We start from the raw sequence: 19,248 nt of genomic DNA, 5'->3' as shown, positions 1-19,248 counted from the left end.
AGTCTTATTATTGTCCTCCCAATCTCTTGAATTCCAGGGAGGAGGGCTGGAGATTGAGTTCAACCACCTGGCCAATGATCCAATCAATCATGCCTAGGTAATGCAACCCTAATAAATGTCCTGAACACTGAAGCTCCATAGAGCTTCTTGGTTAGTGAACACACTGATGGTAGGAGGGTGACACATCCTGATTTCACCAGAAAAGTGTACAGAAACTGTGTTCAGGACCCTCCCAGACCTCACCCTACATGTCTCTTCATTTGACTAGTAGGGATTTGTAGCGTTTATAATAAAACTGTAATTGTTAAATATAGCCTTTTCTTCAGTTCTGTGAGTCACTCTAGTTAATTACAGAACCTGGGGGAGTCATAAGAGCTCTTGAATTTGTAGCCAGTTAGTCAGAAGTGCAGGTGGCCTGGGGACCTCTGAACTTGCAGTTAGCATTTGAAGTAAGGGTAGTTTTATTGAGGACTAAGCCCTTAACTAGCCTGATGTTAACCCTGGGTGGTTAAGTGTGAGAATATACTGCAGTACACCTATAGGGATACCTTAAAGCTTGGTTTGTTGTATATGTTGTCCATGGGTTGTTTGTTAACTGTTATGTTATCCTAGTTGCTCTAGTTGCTCTTCTGTTTTTGGGAAAGGATTTGAAAGACTCAGAAACTATCCCACTGTTATACTAACTCATTTTGTTGCTAGTTCTTCTCTGGAATTTATGTTAACTTAGTACATCACCCCCGACCCCCCACTATTTCGATATTTATCATCGTTTCACAGGTATTAACAGAAGGTTAAATCACGAAGATTACACACTAAGGCCACTCTCAGTGTTGACTAGAACTCATCTGCAGTTTACTTTATGGGATACAAACTGCAATAAAAGCTACTAGTTGCTGCTTGATAACAGTAACAACTATAATTTATATTGGTTAAGAAAGCAGACATGAGACTTTGGTCTTCAAGTGACTAAATCAGGGACTCTAATTCTCTTTTTTGATTATTACCACACCTCCCCCAATCAAATAACATAAAATGCAGAATACATACAAAGGGTTTCAAATATTGCTTCCTCATCAGCAGGATGCATTAAATTTGTAAATTAAAGAGCATAAAAAAACTGCATATTGCAAGGCATGATATATATATATATATATATATATATGTATATACATACACCCCCCCCCCCCACCGCACACACACATTTTCAAACTGGTCTGAAGCCCCAAAATAAAAAATAAAAGTAAACATTTTACCTCTGTGAGACGTAGCTGTGATGAAGCAGCCATATAATCTGATTCTAATTTGTTCTTCTCGGAGATCACTGTAGTATTTTGAAGAATTAAATCTACTTTTTGTATATGCAAAGAAGTACAAATCTAGGAATAAAAAACCCCTATGAGTTTGTTTTACAACTAAGAAAAACAGTACAGTTTCTTTTAAAAAACAAAATTATAAACCATGAAAAAAATAACATTTTTCTAATGTGACTGATACCTCTCTCAAATAAATCTTTTTATAATTTTATTTTAAGAGAATTTTAAAGTTTTCTTGTATATTTGAGTCATCTGGAATAAAATAATTTAGCTTAATGAGTGCTTTAAACCAATTTACTGATCTAGAATGAGAAATGTCCAACAATACAATCTCTTGCTAAGATTTTGCTGTCGACCTGCAACAAAAAAAATATGACTAAAATTAAGAAAATGGCTTACCTTTATCAGGTTTGTTAATTCAGTAACAAGTTTGGCTTTTTGAACATTTATTTCTTTGATTTTGGTGCTTGCTTTTCGTTCTTCCTCTTCAAGGTTGCAAGTATCCTGTTCCATCAGCTTTAAACTGTATGAAATGCATAATGATGTGGAAATCAGAGAAAACACAAGGATTGAGCCCAAATTCCAAGGCCCCCTGCTGCTTTATGGGTGGGCTATTTAGCAATGCTACTCAGATGTTAACTGCTAGCTTCTAGGTTAAACAATCATTTTGTGTAACCACTCAAGATTGAAAATATTTTTTGAGATAGATAGAGTATGTGCCCAGCATAGTCTAGGTAATGCTAGTGGCTAATGGTATAGGATCTGGAATCAGAAAGATGGATTTAAATTTCCTCTTTGCCACTAATGAGCGATATAACTGAAGAACTTACTTCTCTGAGCTTCAGTTTCCTCATCTATAAACTGTAAATAATAATAGTACCTCTCCACTGGGCTCTGGTGAATACTAAAAAAAGGCAAATTCTGGAACACACTTAGTATAGTGTCTGGCCCATAACTGATAAACATTGTTTATAAATATAGTCCCTTCCCTTAAGGAGCTTAACTGTGGAGATCTGATTAACAGGTAAAAAATATATGTAATGAAAAGGCAATACAACAATCCTAAAGGTTAATACTTTGCTCTTTAAGATGAAGAAACTAAGGCTCAGAAGTTGTTACCTAAGATCCCAGATACTAAACTGTAAGATGTGTTTGACATCAAAGTCCAAGTCTTTCCACTACATCATGTTGCCTCAAGGGAAGAATCAAGAACAAACGATGGAAGCAATAATAAACAAGAATGAATAAGTTCAGTGGATGCTGTAGAGAGTGGACTGAACGGTACATGAAGAGACTTTGGGGAAGACAGGGAGGAAATTAGAATGGGTGGAGTGAAATAAGATTTTGAAAAACCTGAAAGCCAATCTAAAGGAAAGCAGTATTTAATTAAATTTCATGTAGTAAAGGTAGGGAGCTATAAGATATTCTTGAAGGGGGTAGGAACGTGAAAAGAAGATAAACTGGATGACAGTATTCTGGACGCACTGAACGGAGAAGGAGACTAGTCAAGTAGAGACCATTAACCATGTCACCACTGCAGTATTCCAAAGTGAGTAACTGGAGGTATGAGACAGCAGGATGACAATGGCTATGAAAGGTTACTGCACTACAAAAATCAACATTACTTTATGAGGAGAAAGTTTAGCTTTAGACAATGAGTTCAATACAGCAGTCCAACAGTAAATGTCTTGTAGATGACTGAAGACAGAAGTGAAGGGTTAAAGTAGAAAAAAATTCTAGGCAGTCAGTTAGACTAAATAGCTATATCTTGCTTTAAGCAACCAAGGTACATTACTGACTTTTTAAACAAAAGTTAATGTGCAATTGTTTGCTTAAAATTTTTTTCTTAAAGCATTTTAAATAATTTATGAATGTGTTTAGAAACACTATTATATTAGATCAAGGTAAACTTGTACCTTATTCAAGACTCAGCTCTCATTTATTATGTTATTGATATCTATATTTTTATTCTATAGCAAAGAAGCATAAAAGAACAATCACAACAGAAAGGTCTGTGCTGTGTCATGACAGGGCATGGGAAAAGCCTTGAAACTGGAAGCCACAGTTCCTTTCCCCAGACTGAACACCCTAATAGCTTTTATCCCATCTTATATATTCCAAGTTTCTATAAAATATCTAAATTCAAAATAAAACAATAAGTTCTGAGAACAATGGCCTGGGATCTCACAGTAAGCTAGCATAATGTAACAAAGTCATTCATGGGTGAATGATGCACTTAAAGTAATGTAGGAGTGCACAACTTCACTGATGAGTTCGCATTCCATGTTGCAATTAAACTTTCACAAACCACACCTTGGCAAGTTTTGATAATACATACACTGAAAAGTCTATTAAAGCACTTCTCCCTTTTCCAGCTGCATATCTATGTGAGGCCAGATTTTCTTCATATACTTCAACCAAAACATCTCACAAACCAGTGAATGCAGAAGCACATATGAAAAACAACTGACTTCATCCAAAGAGATTTACAAAAATGCAAAAACAATGTCATTCTTCTTGCTAAATGTATTTTGTTTGGAAAACTTTTTCATAAATATGTTAATGTATGGCTTTATTATCGTTTTAATGAATTTAATTTCTAATTTGGTAAATATCAATAGATATAATCCATAGAAACAAAACTTCCTCAAGGTCCTCAATAATTTTTAAGAACAGAAAGGGGTCCAGGGATGAGAACAGCAGATCAGGGAACAGAAAAACTCACAACACTTAAGATTCACCTCCCTTTGTCCCATGTTTTGGGTAGGAGGGTAAGTAAGTTTGAGAGAGAAATTGTACGCAGATTGCTGGTGGGAATTGTGTCGTCATTACAATGTATAACTAACAATATCCTTATAGTGCTTTTGTACCACCCACCCAGCCCCCTTACCCCAAAATAGGCTGAAAGATACCTTCCTAGTTTGGAACTAATTTTTTGTTCCAGTTGTCTTTTCTTGGTTTTCCTTTCAAGAAGCTCCTTCTTCTTTTGTCTAAGTTCATTATCTTTGTGTTCTAGATGTTTGTTTGTCTCACGTAAGGCAATCAACCCTGATTCTACTGCTTGCAATTTTCTATTAATTTCCTATGGAATATGCAATATTGTTAGTATATTTAAAAAACAGGCTAACGTATTATAACTCCAGTTAATATTCTTTATTAATACTCAAAATAACCAATCTTTAACTTAGATATAAAAGACATAACACCGTACATTCTCTGACATAAATCATACCAATGTTTTCTTAAGTCAGTCTCCCAAGGCAATAAGAAATAAAAGCAAAAATAAACAAATGGGACTTAAACTTACAAGCTTTTGCACATGAAAGGAAACCAAAAACAAAATGAAAAGACAACCTACGGACTAGGGGAAAATATCTGCAAAGGATGCAACTGACAAAAGCTTCATTTCCAAAATATACAAACAGCTCATATAACTCAAAAATAATCCAATCAAAAATTGGGCAGAAGACCTAGATAGGTATTCTCCAAAGAAGATAAACAGATGGCCAATAGGCACATGAAAAGATGTTCAACATTGCTAATTATTAGAGAACTGCAAAGTGAAACCACAACGAGGTACCACCACATACCAGTCAGAATGGTCATCAAAAATGCTGGAGAGGGTGTGGAGAAAAGGGAACCCTCCTACACTGTTGGTGGGAATGTAACTTGGTGCAGCCACCATGGAAAAACAGTATGGAGGTTCTTCAAAAAACTAAAAACAGAGTTACCATATGATCCAGCAATCCCACTCCTGGGCATATATCCAGACAAAACTATAATTTGAAAAATACATGCACCCCAGTGTTCATAGGAGCACTATTTACAATGGCCAAGACATGGAAACAACCTAAATGTCCATCAACAGATGAATGGATAAGGAAGATGTGGTGCATACATACAATGGAACACTACTCAGCCATAAAAAAGAACAAAATAACGCCATTTGCAGCAACATGGATGGACCTAGAGATTATAAGTGAAGTCAGAAAGAGAAAGATAAATACTATATATCACTTATATGTGGAATCTAAAATATGACACAAAGTTACTTACAAAACACACTCATAGACATAGAGAACAGATATGTGATTGCCAAGGGAAAGGGGGAGGCAGGGGATGGATGGATTGGGAGTTTGGGATTAACAGATGCAAACTATTATAGATAGAATGTATGAACAACAAGGTCCTACTATATAGCACAGGGAACTATATTCAATATCCTGTAATAAACCACAATGGAAAAGAATATGAAAAAGTATATATCTATAACTGAATCACTTTGCTATACCCCAGAAACTAATGCAACATTGTAAATCAACTGTACTTCAATTAAAAAAAAGTTTTTTTAAATGACCAACCTTTAGCTGTTCTTCTAAGTGTCGTCTTTGCTCTAGATCCACAGTGACTGTGAGAAACTGGGCTACTTTTAGGGATGTGTTACTAGAAATAACTTGGTTTGAATAAAAAGAAGTTTTCACCACAAACTTTTCTTCTGCTGTATAAATTTGTTTTAATCGGGTTTCTTGTATTACCTATAATGTAAAATACGCATTCAGTGCACATCTAAGAATAATTATGACATATTTTTAAAAGGACTAACGAATTAAAAATACAGATCTCATGAATTTTAGAAGATCAAAATATACTAGGATATACTTTATTTTTTTAAAAATGTACCCAACATCTCTAAAAAGGTGAGTGATAAAATTCAGGTTATTATTTGGGAAAACACCACTAAGGAAGAGAGAACTGGGAGAAAACCAAAACAACCACCAAAGTTGGCTATACTTCTACTTCACTATACAATCTCTCCCAAGTAAGTGTACTTTTGGGACTTTATCTACAGAAGAGATACCAGGAGTCAACTTCCCTGTAGACTGAACTGTGTTATCTCAACTAACACATTTACTCTCCCCTCCCCTCAGTTATATTGTTCAAAGATACATAATCTTATATTTAATTCCTGTATATTTGGGGAATACTTAATGCACACACTTTTCAAGGACTTCAAAGACTTTGCATTTTTTGGAGATCTTTTCTCTCAAGAATTTATTTAAGGAGTTTCATAAACTAATGCACATTCTAAACACCCTAACATTGGATCTGTTACTGTTATTTATAAAGAATAGGCTGCTGTAGTTTTTTCCAATCTCTAAAGGTTTACTACCAGTATTCTTGTGGCTTCTCTCTAGAAGTTTAAGTGAAGAGATAAGACATATTTAAGCATACTTAGTTTAATAGGGTATAAACTGGCATCCACAAATGCTGAATAATTTGAAATGAAGGGAAAGCCTAGATGAGGTTAGCCTACCCACATTTCATGAAAATAAGTTTTAATCAAATTGAAACTGACAGAGATGGTGGGAGTGCTCTCAGCAAAAAGAACATTGTTAAGCTAAGGAGGTCAGCAGACAATTGAACCAGAGACCAGCCTTGGAAATTAATGAGAACAACTGCATAAATAGAGTATAATCATTTACAGAATCTAAAAATGTCAGGACTTGATAATAAAGCAAAACTTACACTAAAGAATGTTATTTTTATTCTAAGGAAGAAATATAGCCATTATTTGTCATTAGGTAGACATGAAACATTAAGACTGAATTTCCTCAATGAAGGCTTGTATCTTCTGAAAGATGGCTAAGACAATGTCAAGGGCTTTATTAGGTGTCTGACTTTGCTTTACTATATACAATGTTATTTTTCTAGTACAGACAGTAGAGTTAAAGCTCTCTAGATGACTTAACCAAAATGTTAAAAAGTGCATAAAAATCAACTTGAAGCACTGTTCAAAAAGTGAAAGGATTTTCCAAGTGCAGTACTGCTCTTTTCTGCCCCAAAGTAAAGCTATGAAAGCCCTTACCAAATTTTCTATAGTCTTTCTGCAATACTAAAGAATACCTACTATCCTAAGCTTCAGAGATAGCACCCTACCTACCTCTGAAGTTATGACAGAAATTGGATTGGTCTATGTATATAGTCTTGTCCTCTTTTTTTAAACCCCATCTATGAAGACCAAAGAGAGAGGTACACCCACATGGAGAGTTGTATTTTTGGTTTCCCCAAATGGTCACCATAATATAATTTTTAATCAAAGACACAGGCAACTTACCATAAGTAATAATGGCTTGTCTGTGCAAAATGGGATAGTAATGAGCCCCCATTTCTATCTTCTGTTAATGAGGTATATAGAGGCCCCGAAATTACAAATGAATATCCTAGGGATACTTGTAGAATGGTTGTTAAAAAATTTAAAACACATTCTCTAATAAGTTCACTATTATAAATAGCAGTTAGGTCTGTAATTGGGTCCTACAAGCAGTATTAATATGGCAACTTGGTATTAAGGAAAAATCTTTTCTAGAGGAGACTTCTTCCCTGTTTCTCCCTTTGATAAAAGCAATGAAGGTGGTTTGGAGTCTTAGAGATTACTTGTAAGGAGAAGAAAACTCCAAGCATTAGCAGAATATAGGAACTTAGAGTTTATGTAGCTGTACTAGACAGGAAAATGAAATCCTATTAAGGGGTGGTCATTCACATGAGATAATCTTAAATGGAAACTTTAAGGGGAGGGCTTACCAAAGCAGTTACATATCCTACCTAGCCTACCATCCTAAAGTATAATTTGTCTGAAAAACATAATACAAGAATTTAAATGACTAAACCGTTAATGTTTGAACAAATGTTTGTCAAGCAAGGCAGAATCACATAAGAGAGCCACGTGTCTCTTCAGGTTTTAACTACCCTACATGTATTATTTATTTACTCTAGGTCAGCGGTCCCCAACCTTTTTGGCACCAGCGATCAGTTTTGTGGAAGACAGTTTTTCACAGACCTGGGCTGGGTGGGTGGGGGGGATGATTCAGGCAGTAATGCAAGTGATGGGGAAAAATGGGGAGCGGCAGATGAAGCTTCGCTCGGTTGCCCACCGCTCACCTCCTGCTGTGTGTGCAGCCTGGGGGTCGGGGGCCCCTGCTCTAGGTAACTCCACACCACTCCTGTCGTCAAGTATTAGTCAACATTCACTGTCCTATGTCATATTAAAAATGGAAAATACCAAGATAATTTCTGTATGGTTAGAAACAATGGCATGTTTCTCTAAATTACAAGTTTTCCTTGACTTTAAGCTAAGAAGTTTTAACAAAACTACATTTTTGGTACTGATTCAGTACTTTCTTACCTGTTCAATTCTTTCTCTGGTTCTTTCAGTTCCTACAGGAACTTCATGAATGTGATACTGGCAGCAGAGGTAACTCATGACAGGATCAGGTGCATCAAATAACTCTCGCAAATAAGAGAAAAATCCATATTGTCTGAAAGGAAAAGCAACTATTAGGTTTTTCTTCTTAAAATATCATTTAAAAAAAAATCCTAGTTGACATGTGGTGACTAAACAATAAATAAAAAATAAATTAACAATGGTACAGAAAGTATTTTCTTTGTATAGTTTAGCCACTTAATATTAAGTAATTAATATTCAGATTTATTTCCTTGTCCAAAAAGTTTAATATTTATAATTACAAACCATTAATCTCTTCTTTTGTTGCTTCTACCATTGCTTTTATACAGAATTAAGACTTTATTTACTTATAGCTGTTTTATAATTGCAGTTTTTCCATTTGATCCTTCTGGAAATTATGTTTATATTATGAAGTGATGATTTACCCTTTTATTTTCCCAATAACTAACCAACTATTTTAGTAGCTTTTACTAAGTAGTCCAATATTATTCCACTGATTTAAAAAATCACCATCATATACTAACTGATACCATGGTCTGTTCCTGGGCCTAGATTTTTCCTTATTTTAGACTTAGGAAGAGATCCTAAAAGGGAATAATTCAGCCTATAAGAAACATATTTATGTGACAAAGAAATAATTAAAATATATTTGAGAGAAATGATTATTCAATATTCAAAGTAACAGCTTAGTTCTAATAATATTTTCAAGACTTACTTGAGTTCATTCAATGGTCGTGAAGGTGCTTTGTCTGCATATGAACTCTTAGGAGCAATAACAGCATTCACTCTTAATTTTTTATGGTCACGAACCTTAATATAAGGAAAAGAAAATATTACCTTAATTACCATATACTCAATCAAAAGAATTTTTAAAGTTATGGTATTCTTATTGGCATTCATGGGATGATCAGAAATTTGAACACTGACTAGCTATTTAATGGTACTTATAAGAAAATTTTTTAGTGTGATGATATTGTAGCTATGTGTTTTCACAAAGAGTACATTTCTTTTGTTATTTCCACCGATAAATTCTATCAAACAGATAAGGAAGCAGTAATACCAAAAACCTTTTCAGAACAAAAAGGAAGGGACAAGTCATTTTATGATTCCAGTATAATCCTGACAAAAGTATTACAATATCCCTCATGAACACATATACAAAAATCCTTAACAAAATATTAGTAAACAGAATCCAGCAATATACGTGACCAAGTAGAATTTATCCCAGGGATGTGAGATTGGTTGATTTTGAATGCTACATCAATCCAAGTTATTGTATTATCAGAATAAAGTACAAAAGCCATATGATTTTCAGCAAACTAGGAATAGAAAGAAATTTCCTCCACATGGTAAAGGGCATCTATGATAAGTATACAGCAGACATAATACTTAACTGTGGAATATTGAGTGCTTTCCCCTTAAGCCTGGGAATAAGCAGGGGTATCAAATCACACCACTTCTTTTCAACATTGTCCTAGAGGTACTAGACAATGTAGTGAAGCACAATAAAGAGGTAAAAGATTAAAAAGGAACAAGTAAAAAGATCTACTTGCAAGGGTATGATTTTCTACACAGAAAGTCCTGTGGAATCTATAAAGCAACTACTAGAATTCAGGAAGTGAATTCAATAGTGTCACAAGATACACATCAAATGAAAATATATCAAATTATATCTATGTACTAGCAGTTAACAACTGAAAAATGAATTTGAGAAATCCATTTCTAAGAGTGTCAAAAATTCATAAAATACTTAGGAACACATTTAACAAAAGATGTGCAAGACATAAAACACAAAAAAATAAAACACTGCTGAGAGACAAGATGGGATGGTGGAATGGAGGAATTTCATGGTGGCACAGATTAGCAATGTTCAAACTACTTTCACAGTCTAGAATGCTGTGACTACTTTCACAGCACTCTACACTTGAACAAATTAGTAAATAAATTGATGATAAGGGGGAGAAGGAGGTGTTTTTCACTGCTACAGTAGGAAATTACAGATATGCAAAGGAGAAAGAGTAGAAGGTACCCTGTTGTGTTCGACTGTAATTGGAAGCATCAGTGTGAATTCATGGTGCCCTTATGCACTCTTGTTCTCCAGATAAATATAGAAATAAGGGTTTGCATGCAAGGGCTAAGAAGCAATGAGACACTAGCAGCAATGCACACATCTAACACACAGATCTTGGTTTCTAAAAACTAGGGTTCTTTGGAGAAAAGGCTGATTGTAAGGCCCAGACACAGCAAGGTAAAGGTATAAGTGAACACCTTGCTCTCCCCAAAAGTAAGTACTGCTCAAAATATGTTGGTAAAGGCTTCCCTGGTGGCGCAGTGGTTGAGAGTCCACCTTCCGATGCAGGGAACACGGGTTCGTGCCCCGGTCCGGGAAGATCCCACATGCAGCGGAGTGGCTAGGCCCATGAGCCATGGCCGCTGAGCCTGTGTGTCCGGAGCCTGTGCTCTGCAATGGGAGAGGCCACAACAGTGAGAGGCCCGTGTACCGCAAAAAAAAAAAATGTTGGTAAAATAACGTACAGCGGTCAAGCTGAAGGTCTCACTGGCCAAATGTGGGACAATTTGAGCATTAAAATAAATAATGATAGTAATGGATTAAAATCCATAAAACAAAATTCTATGAATTTTATATGATATAATGACTAAATAAATGGAAAAGAAAGAGCTCTTCCTTATAGAATACCAACTAATAAATATAGAAAGAATGATGAGAATCATTAATGGTTCTTAAACCTACTAGGCAGTTACATGAGCAACAGGATATTTTTAAAGGCTCAAAGTATTTCCTCACACATAATTACCAACAGAAAAATAGTTTTACTGTAATGCTTGTTTTGAGGACAAATTTATTCCAAGCAATTTATATATTAGGGGACAACTTAAACATTATGTGATTCTCACATTTGCTTAGGTACAATTATATCCATAACAAATATAAGCTTTTCTCTAGGTGAATGCAAAAAATTGCACCCAACTGAATGGAGCTGTGTAGGAATAGACGTAATTTGTGCACAAATACACAGACACACACACATCCCTCTCAAACATCTACCAGCTGCCTGAGTTCACTACATATTATGAGCCACCCCTCAACCACATCTGGTGTTACAACTTTCCATCCAATTTCAGGTAAGTGCTTTATAATTGTTTTACCTACTACATAATTCACATACGGAACCCTTCCAATGCCTACTTCCACAAGCCAACTTCAGGTCTTTCAATAAGGCACAGGGTTGTAACATACAGTACAGGGAATATAGTCAATATTTCATACTAATTTTGTACATTGTGTAATCCATAAAACATCAAATTACTATGCTGTACACCTGAAACTTATAAGTCAACCATACTTCAATAAACAAATAAAAAAGAAAAAGCACATTTATTGTATCTGCATATTTCTTAATAATTTAACATATGTAAAGCTGTGCTTCCCCCCCTCCACACCATAGCCCCTGTGGGTTTTTATTATACAATTCTGCAGTACAGTAATTTTTAGGAATTATATATTGCTTATAGCAAAACCACCTGTACTTTGCTATGGAGAAATAATAAAGCAGGAGAAGACAAGACGGAGTAGAAGGATGTGAGCTCACCCCCTCTTATGGAAACACCAAAATCACAACTAACTACCTCTGGCAAAAAAATGCTGGAACCTACCAAAAAAGATACCCTGTATGCAAAGACAAAGAAGAAGCCACAATGAGATGGTAGGAGCAGTGCAATGGCGATAAAATCAAATCCCATACATGCTGGGTGGGCGACCCACAAACTGGAAAATAATTATACTACAGAAGTTCTCCCACAGGAGTAAAAGTTCTGAGCGCCACGTCAGGCTCCCCAGCCTGGGGGTCTGGCAACAGGAGGAGGAGCCCCCAGAGAATGTGGCTTTGAAGGCCAGCGGGATTTGATTGCAGGAATTCCACAGCACTGGGGGAAACAAACTCCATTCTTGGAGGGCACACACAGGGCCTTGCGTGCACCAGGACCCAGGTAAAAAAGTAATGACCTCATAAGAAACTTACCTGCTAGTATTGAAGGGTCTCCTGTGGAGGTTGGGGGGGGGGGTGTCTGTGGCTCACTGTGCGGACGAGGACACTGGTGATGGTAGTTCTGGGGAGTACTCATTGGCATGAGCCCTCTTGGAGGCTGCCATTTTCTCATCAAGACCTGGCTCCACCCAACAGCCTGTAGGCTCCAGTGCTGGGATGCCTCAGGCCAAACAAACAACAGGGTGCGATCACAGCCCCATCAATCAGCAGACCAGCTGCCTAAAGCCTTCCTGAGTAAACAGCTGCCTGATAAACACACCCCTTGACACAGCCCTGCCCACCAGAGGGGCAAGAGCCAGCTCTACCCACCAGTGGGCAGGTACCAGTCCCTCCCACCAGGAAGCCTGCACAAGCCTCTTAGACAGCCTCATCCACCAGGGGGCAGATGGCAGAAGCAAGAAGAACTATAAGCCTGCAGCCTGCAGAATGGAAACTGTAATCACAGAAAGTTAGGCAAAAATGAGACAGCACAGGAATATGTTCCAGATGAAGGAACAAGATAAAACCCCAGAAGAACAACTAAGTAAAGTAGAGATAGGCAATCTACTTGAAAAAGAGTTCAGAGTAATGACAATAAAGACGACCCAAGATCTTGGAAAAAGAATGGAGGCACAGATCAAGAAGACACAAGAAATGTTTAACAAAGACCTAGAAGAACTAAACAACAAACAGAGATGAACAATACAATAACTGAAATGAAAAATACACTAGAAGGAATCAATAGCAGAGTAACTGCGGCAGAACTGGTAAGTGAGCTGGAAGACAGAATGGTGGAAATCACTGCTGTGGAACAGAATAAAGAAAAAAGAATGAAAAGAAATGAAGACAGTCTACGAGACCTCTGGGGCAACATTAAACACACCAACAGTCACATTATAGGGGTCCCAGAAGGAGGAGAGAGATGGAAAGGACCTGAGAAAATATTAGAAGAGATAATGGCTGAAAACTTCCCTAATATGTGAAAGGAAACAGTCACCCAAGTCCAGGAAGCACAGAGGAAGCAGAGTCCCAGGCAGGATAAACCCAAGAAGGAACATGCCAAGATACATGGTATCAAAATGACAAAAATTAAAGACAAAAAATATTAAAAGCAATAAGGGAAAAGTAACAAATAATGTACAAGGGAACTCCCATAAGGTTATCAGCTAACTTCTCAGCAGAAACTCTGAAGGCCGTGATGAAAAGGAAGAATATACAACCGAGGATACTCTACCCAGCAAGGCTCTCATTCAGATTCGACGGAGAAATCAAAAGCTTTCCAGACAAGAAAAGGCTAAGAGAATTCAGCACCATCAGACCAGCTTTGCAACAAATGCTAAAGGAACTTCTCTAGGTGGAAAAGAAAAGGCCACAACTAGAAACAAGAAAATTATGAATGGAAAAGCTCACTGGTAAAGGCAAACATACAGTAAAGGTAGGAAATCATCTGCTAAACAAATATGATATCAAAACCAGCAATTATGAGAGCACAAAGGCAGGATATTGGAAATGCATTTTAAATTAAAAGATCAGCAACTGAAAACAATCTTGTTTATATATAGAATGCTATACCAAAACCTCATGGTAACTGCACACTGAAAATCTACAATAGATACACATGCAGAAAAGGATAAGGAATCCAAACACAACACTACAGTTAGTCATCAAATCACAAGAGAAAAAAAGAGGAAGGGAAGAAAAAACACGTACAAAAACAAATCCAAAACAATTAACAAAATGGCAATAAGAAGCTACAGTCATCAAAACAGTATGGTACTGGCACAAAAACAGAAATACAGATCAATTGAACAGGATAGAAAGCCCAGAAATAAACCCACACACATATGGTCAATGAATCTACAACAAAGGAGGCAAGACTATACAATGGAGAAAAGAGAGTCTCTTCAATAAATGGTGCTGGGAAAACTGGACAGCTACACATGAAAAAATGAAATTAGAACATTCTTTAACAAGATACATATAAATAAACTCAAAATGGATTAAAGACCTAAATATAAGACCAGATACTATAAAACTCTTAGAGGAAAATATAGGCAGATCACTCTTTGACATAAATCGCAGCAATATCTTTTTCAAGCTGTCTCCTAGAGTAATGGAAATAAAAACAAAAATAAGCATGGGACCTAATCAAACTCAAAAGCTTTTGCACAGCAAACGAAACCATAAACAAAATGAAAAGATAACCCACAGAATGGGAGAAAATATTTGCAAACAAAGAGATTAACAAGGGATTAATCTCCAAAATTTACAAACAGCTCATGCGGCTCAATATCAAAAAAACAAACAACCCAATCCAAAAATGGGCAGAAGACCTAAATAGACATTTCTCCAAAGAAGATTTGCATTTAGAAACTAAAATGAAATATCACCTCAAAAAAAAAAAAAAAAAAAAAAGGGACATCCCTGGTGCCACAGTGGTTAAGAATCCGCCTGCCAATGCAGGGAACCTGGGTTCAAGCCCTGGTCCAGGAAGATCCCACATGCTGGGGAGCAACTAAGCCCATGTGCCACAACTACTGAGCCTGCACTCTAGAGCCCACGAGACACAACTACTGAGCCCACGTGCCGTAAGTACTGAAGCCTGCGTGCCTAGAGCCCATGCTCCACAACAAGAGAAGCCATCGCAACGAGAAGACCGTGCACCGCAACGAAGAGTAGCCCCCGCTTGTCCCAACTAGAGAAAAGCCCGCACGCAGCAACAAAGACCCAATGCAGCCAAAAATAAATAAATAAACAAATACATATATTTTAAAAAAAGAAACATCACCTCACACCAGTCAGTATGGCCATCATCAGAAAGTCAACAAACAATAAATGCTGGAGAGGGTGTGGAAAAAAGGGAACCCTTTTGCACTGTTGGTGGGAATGTAAATTGGTACAGCCACTATGGAGAACAGTACGGAGGTTCCTTAAGAAACTAAAATTAGAGCTATCATATGATTCAGCGATCCCACTTCTGGGCATATATCCAGAGGAAACCATGGTTCGAAAGGATACATGCACCCCAATGTTCACTGCAGCACTACTTACAATAGCCAAGACATGGAAGCAACCTAAATGTCCATCAACAGATGAATGGATAAAGAAGATGTGGTACATATATACAATGGAATATTACTCAGCCATTAAAAAGAATGAAATAATGCCATTTGCAGCAACATGGATGGACCTGGAGATTATCATACTAAGTGAAGTTAGTCAGACAGAGAAAGACAAATATATGATACGGCTTTATGTGGAATCTAAAAAAATTGATACATATGAACTTATTTACAAAACAGAAACAGACTTACAGACTTAGAGAATGAATTTATGGTTACCAAGGGGGAAGGGTGGGGGGGAGGGATAGATTAGCAGTTTGGGATTGACATGTACACACTGCTATATTTAAAATACACAACCAACAAGGACCTACTGTATAGCCCAGGGAACTCTACTCAATACTCTGTGATAACCTAAATGGGAAAAGAATTTGGAAAAGAATAGATACATGTATGTGCATAACCGAATCACTTTTGCAGTATACCTGAAACTATCACAACACTGTTAATCAACTATACTCCAATATAAATTAAAAATTAAAAAAACGAAAAAATCAATAAAGCAAATAGGGCAAAATGTGAATAATTATTGTAAATCTGGGTAAAAGGTATATAGGAGCATATGTATGACTCTTGCAACTTTTCTATAAGTTTGAAGTTATATCAAAATAAGTTATTAAAAAGAATGGAGTGGAGGTATAATGAAACAATATTGGCCATAAGTCAATGTATCAATGATACTAGTATGCAGAATTCATTTAAGTTTTAAATATCTATTGTTTTAGTGGCTACACTAAATAAAATTGATTTATACAATGAGAAAGTAATTTCCTTTTCAATTCCCTTTCAATATTTCTAATTATACCAATGAGTAAGTTACATACGGTGTCATCATGTCTTTAACTCCTTATTACCTCCTTTTAAAAAAATCATATCATCTGCTTTCGAGAAGCAACAGTACAGATCTAGGATTTACTAACACTGCTTTTACTGTCTTTACTGTAATGTAAATTATTTGTTTTTCTAATTTGGTAATGACATTATACTTCCTTTCAGAATATTTCATTTCAGTAACAAGAAGTGAAGTGATTTAAAGAAAAATTTTAAATATTAGTATAGTTAGTACCCAGATATGGCAAAAAATTGTGATGGTAGTACACGGTAGTATGCAGAAATGGCAAACACCATGAAGAAGGTTTGTAAGTTACTGAAGGATGGGAAATGGTACTCTAGTAGATATAATTACAGGAGGAGGCTTTATACAATATATTTCAAAATTTAAGATATACATACAAAAAGTGATACATGTAAGAGGAAGTTCTAGTCCTAATGATGAGCCCCTATGGAAAGTTGTCACAGTACAAGAAAAAAAAAAAAAAGGTCAAATTTCCAGGAACCTGTCATATTATTAATATATGGTTCAAATTCTTAGCACAGGGGAAGAAGCATGAGTTTTTGAGGCAAATCCAGTTACTCAGTGTAGGCTAAGCTGGCCATTTGCAAAATAGAAATCATCTAATTACACCTGACTCCAGACCCTTCACACTGTGTCATGTCTCACAGACTTGTAATCCAAGTAACCTACTTCTTCAGTGACATCAGTTCAAGAACTCACTGTTTAGGCTTAAATAGTTCTAAATAACACAAATGCTTAATTTTTTGGAGACCATTTTATAATTCTGTAGATTCAACTTTTTTATCCAGTCATCTTTTATTCACATTCCCTGTCAACTCCAAACCAGAAGGAGGGCAATACGTAAAAGCCAAAGAAAGTAAAGATTCTTTCCAATCACTTGTGTACCAGAGAAATAGAGGACTACTTAAGCCGATTCATGGTCCTGTCCTCACTTAGACTTACTAGAAAAAGTTTAAACAAAACAAAATCTAAACCTCATCTTTCCAGGGCTTTTTAAAAAGTAGACGGCGTATTGCAAAAGGAAAAAGAAATCTCACTGGCAAGGATAGTAACATACATAGCTAACAATATGTATTATACAGATATATAACAATATATAATAAAAACAATAGTACCCAACAAACTGTTCTAAACTTTTTCATTTAAAAAATTATTTAATCATCACAACCATCTTTTGAAGTAGATATTATCTCCACTTTATAGTGAAGAAATTAAGACACAGAACATTTAGTCAACTTGCTGAAATCAGCAGTAAAGTCGGAATTCAAAGCCTGGTAGCCTATCTGTAGAGTCTCTACTCTTAACTAAGCCATGATGTCTTCCAGTGGCTTATATTCTTGGTCAGTAGTGTTTTTCTAGTCAGATACAGAATTCTCATTCTTTTTAAAGTTTTTTATTTATAATGAGCAACAACATTATATTCCCCACAAAGAAAAACGGAGTTCATTCCAATACATTTCCTAAAAGGATGTCCAAGACCAAAGTCTCATCATTATGATGTTTCTCTTAAAACAATGTGACAATTACTCTTCATATTAATTCCCAATGGTAATTTCAAAAAATGTTAAAGATGGAATTATGGGCTGTTGTTCCTCTTATAAAACTAATTCAATCTTCAGTGGTATAGACAAAAGAAATTAGCAAATTTGAATAATTTTACACAAGAGTTACTGATGGTAAAATAGGTCATTATCATTTTTTGCTCTAGGTTGAGGTTGAAAACTCAAGCACTGGAAGCTAAGTGTGAAGTGAATTAAAATATTACAGTACTTGCCTCTTTGAGGAAAACCTCCATATCTTCTTGACTTTCAAACACAAAAGCTCTCAAGTCATTTGATGGAATATGATTTTCAATATATTTGGCATTTTTGTTATCTTTCATATTGATCTAAACAAAACAAAAAGAAAAGTTGATTTTCATGAAACCCAAACTGACTACTAGAACATAATTATACTTAACTTAGATTTATTTAATTAGGTTAAATAAATCGAGAAAAAAGTGACCAAAAAAGAACAGTTTGGTATTGAAGAGTCAACATTTTTAAACATCTATTTAATTTACTGTCCAAGACATAGTAAAACAAAAGCCAAGACTTTAACAGCACCTAACGCATATTGATTTTGATACCATCTAAGAAATAAAAAGTTCCCTTCTGGCCAACTCACTGAAAACATTTGAAATAGGGTTAGATTGTAACCTGAGTATAAACATTTCTCATCTGTCCCCAAACTTTTAATATTTTTCTTCTTAATCTTTAAGAGGAATTCATGCTATCCATGGCAAAAACTAATTAGTATAAAAATACAAAGGCCTAAATAAAATTTTATGAAACTAATGAAAAAACTTGCTATGGATTAATTATAACTATTGGTGCTTTCAAGAGAAACCCTAGGTTTGTACTACCAGAGCATAAACTTAATTACTTACTCAAAAAATACTAACTAATTAGACATTTTTGCACTTGAGGCTCAGTGCTATGGAAGATACTAAGATAGTTCAGGATCTAGGGCTCTGGGATCAGACAGATGTCACCTCCATTCCTATGTATGACCTTAATCAAGTACCACCTAAATCTCTGAGAGCTTTAGTTACTTCATCCTAAAATGGGTAGAGTACAACAGTCTATATCTCAAGGGACTAAATGTGGATTAAAAGAAATAATACCAA

At 35.8% G+C, this 19,248-nt stretch overlaps 1 protein-coding gene across 1 annotated transcript in view; it reads right to left on the bottom strand.

The window, feature by feature from the left end:
- Nucleotides 1-19,248, bottom strand: part of SMC5 (structural maintenance of chromosomes 5) — a 101,043-nt gene that overhangs the window by 19,372 nt on the left and 62,423 nt on the right. Inside the window, exons 11-17 of the mRNA XM_065879896.1 lie at nucleotides 18,355-18,468; nucleotides 9,272-9,366; nucleotides 8,497-8,629; nucleotides 5,675-5,848; nucleotides 4,226-4,395; nucleotides 1,713-1,836; nucleotides 1,254-1,376 (exon numbers count right to left, since the gene is read on the bottom strand). Of these exons, the coding sequence (XP_065735968.1) occupies nucleotides 1,254-1,376; nucleotides 1,713-1,836; nucleotides 4,226-4,395; nucleotides 5,675-5,848; nucleotides 8,497-8,629; nucleotides 9,272-9,366; nucleotides 18,355-18,468 (933 nt within the window). The remainder of the gene's footprint in view (nucleotides 1-1,253; nucleotides 1,377-1,712; nucleotides 1,837-4,225; nucleotides 4,396-5,674; nucleotides 5,849-8,496; nucleotides 8,630-9,271; nucleotides 9,367-18,354; nucleotides 18,469-19,248) is intronic.

Source organism: Phocoena phocoena, chromosome 6 (genome assembly GCF_963924675.1).
Source record: "Phocoena phocoena chromosome 6, mPhoPho1.1, whole genome shotgun sequence".
Lineage (NCBI taxonomy): Eukaryota > Metazoa > Chordata > Mammalia > Artiodactyla > Phocoenidae > Phocoena > Phocoena phocoena.
Note: the sequence above shows the minus strand (reverse complement) of the source record. Positions and strands in the feature narration are given on the sequence as shown.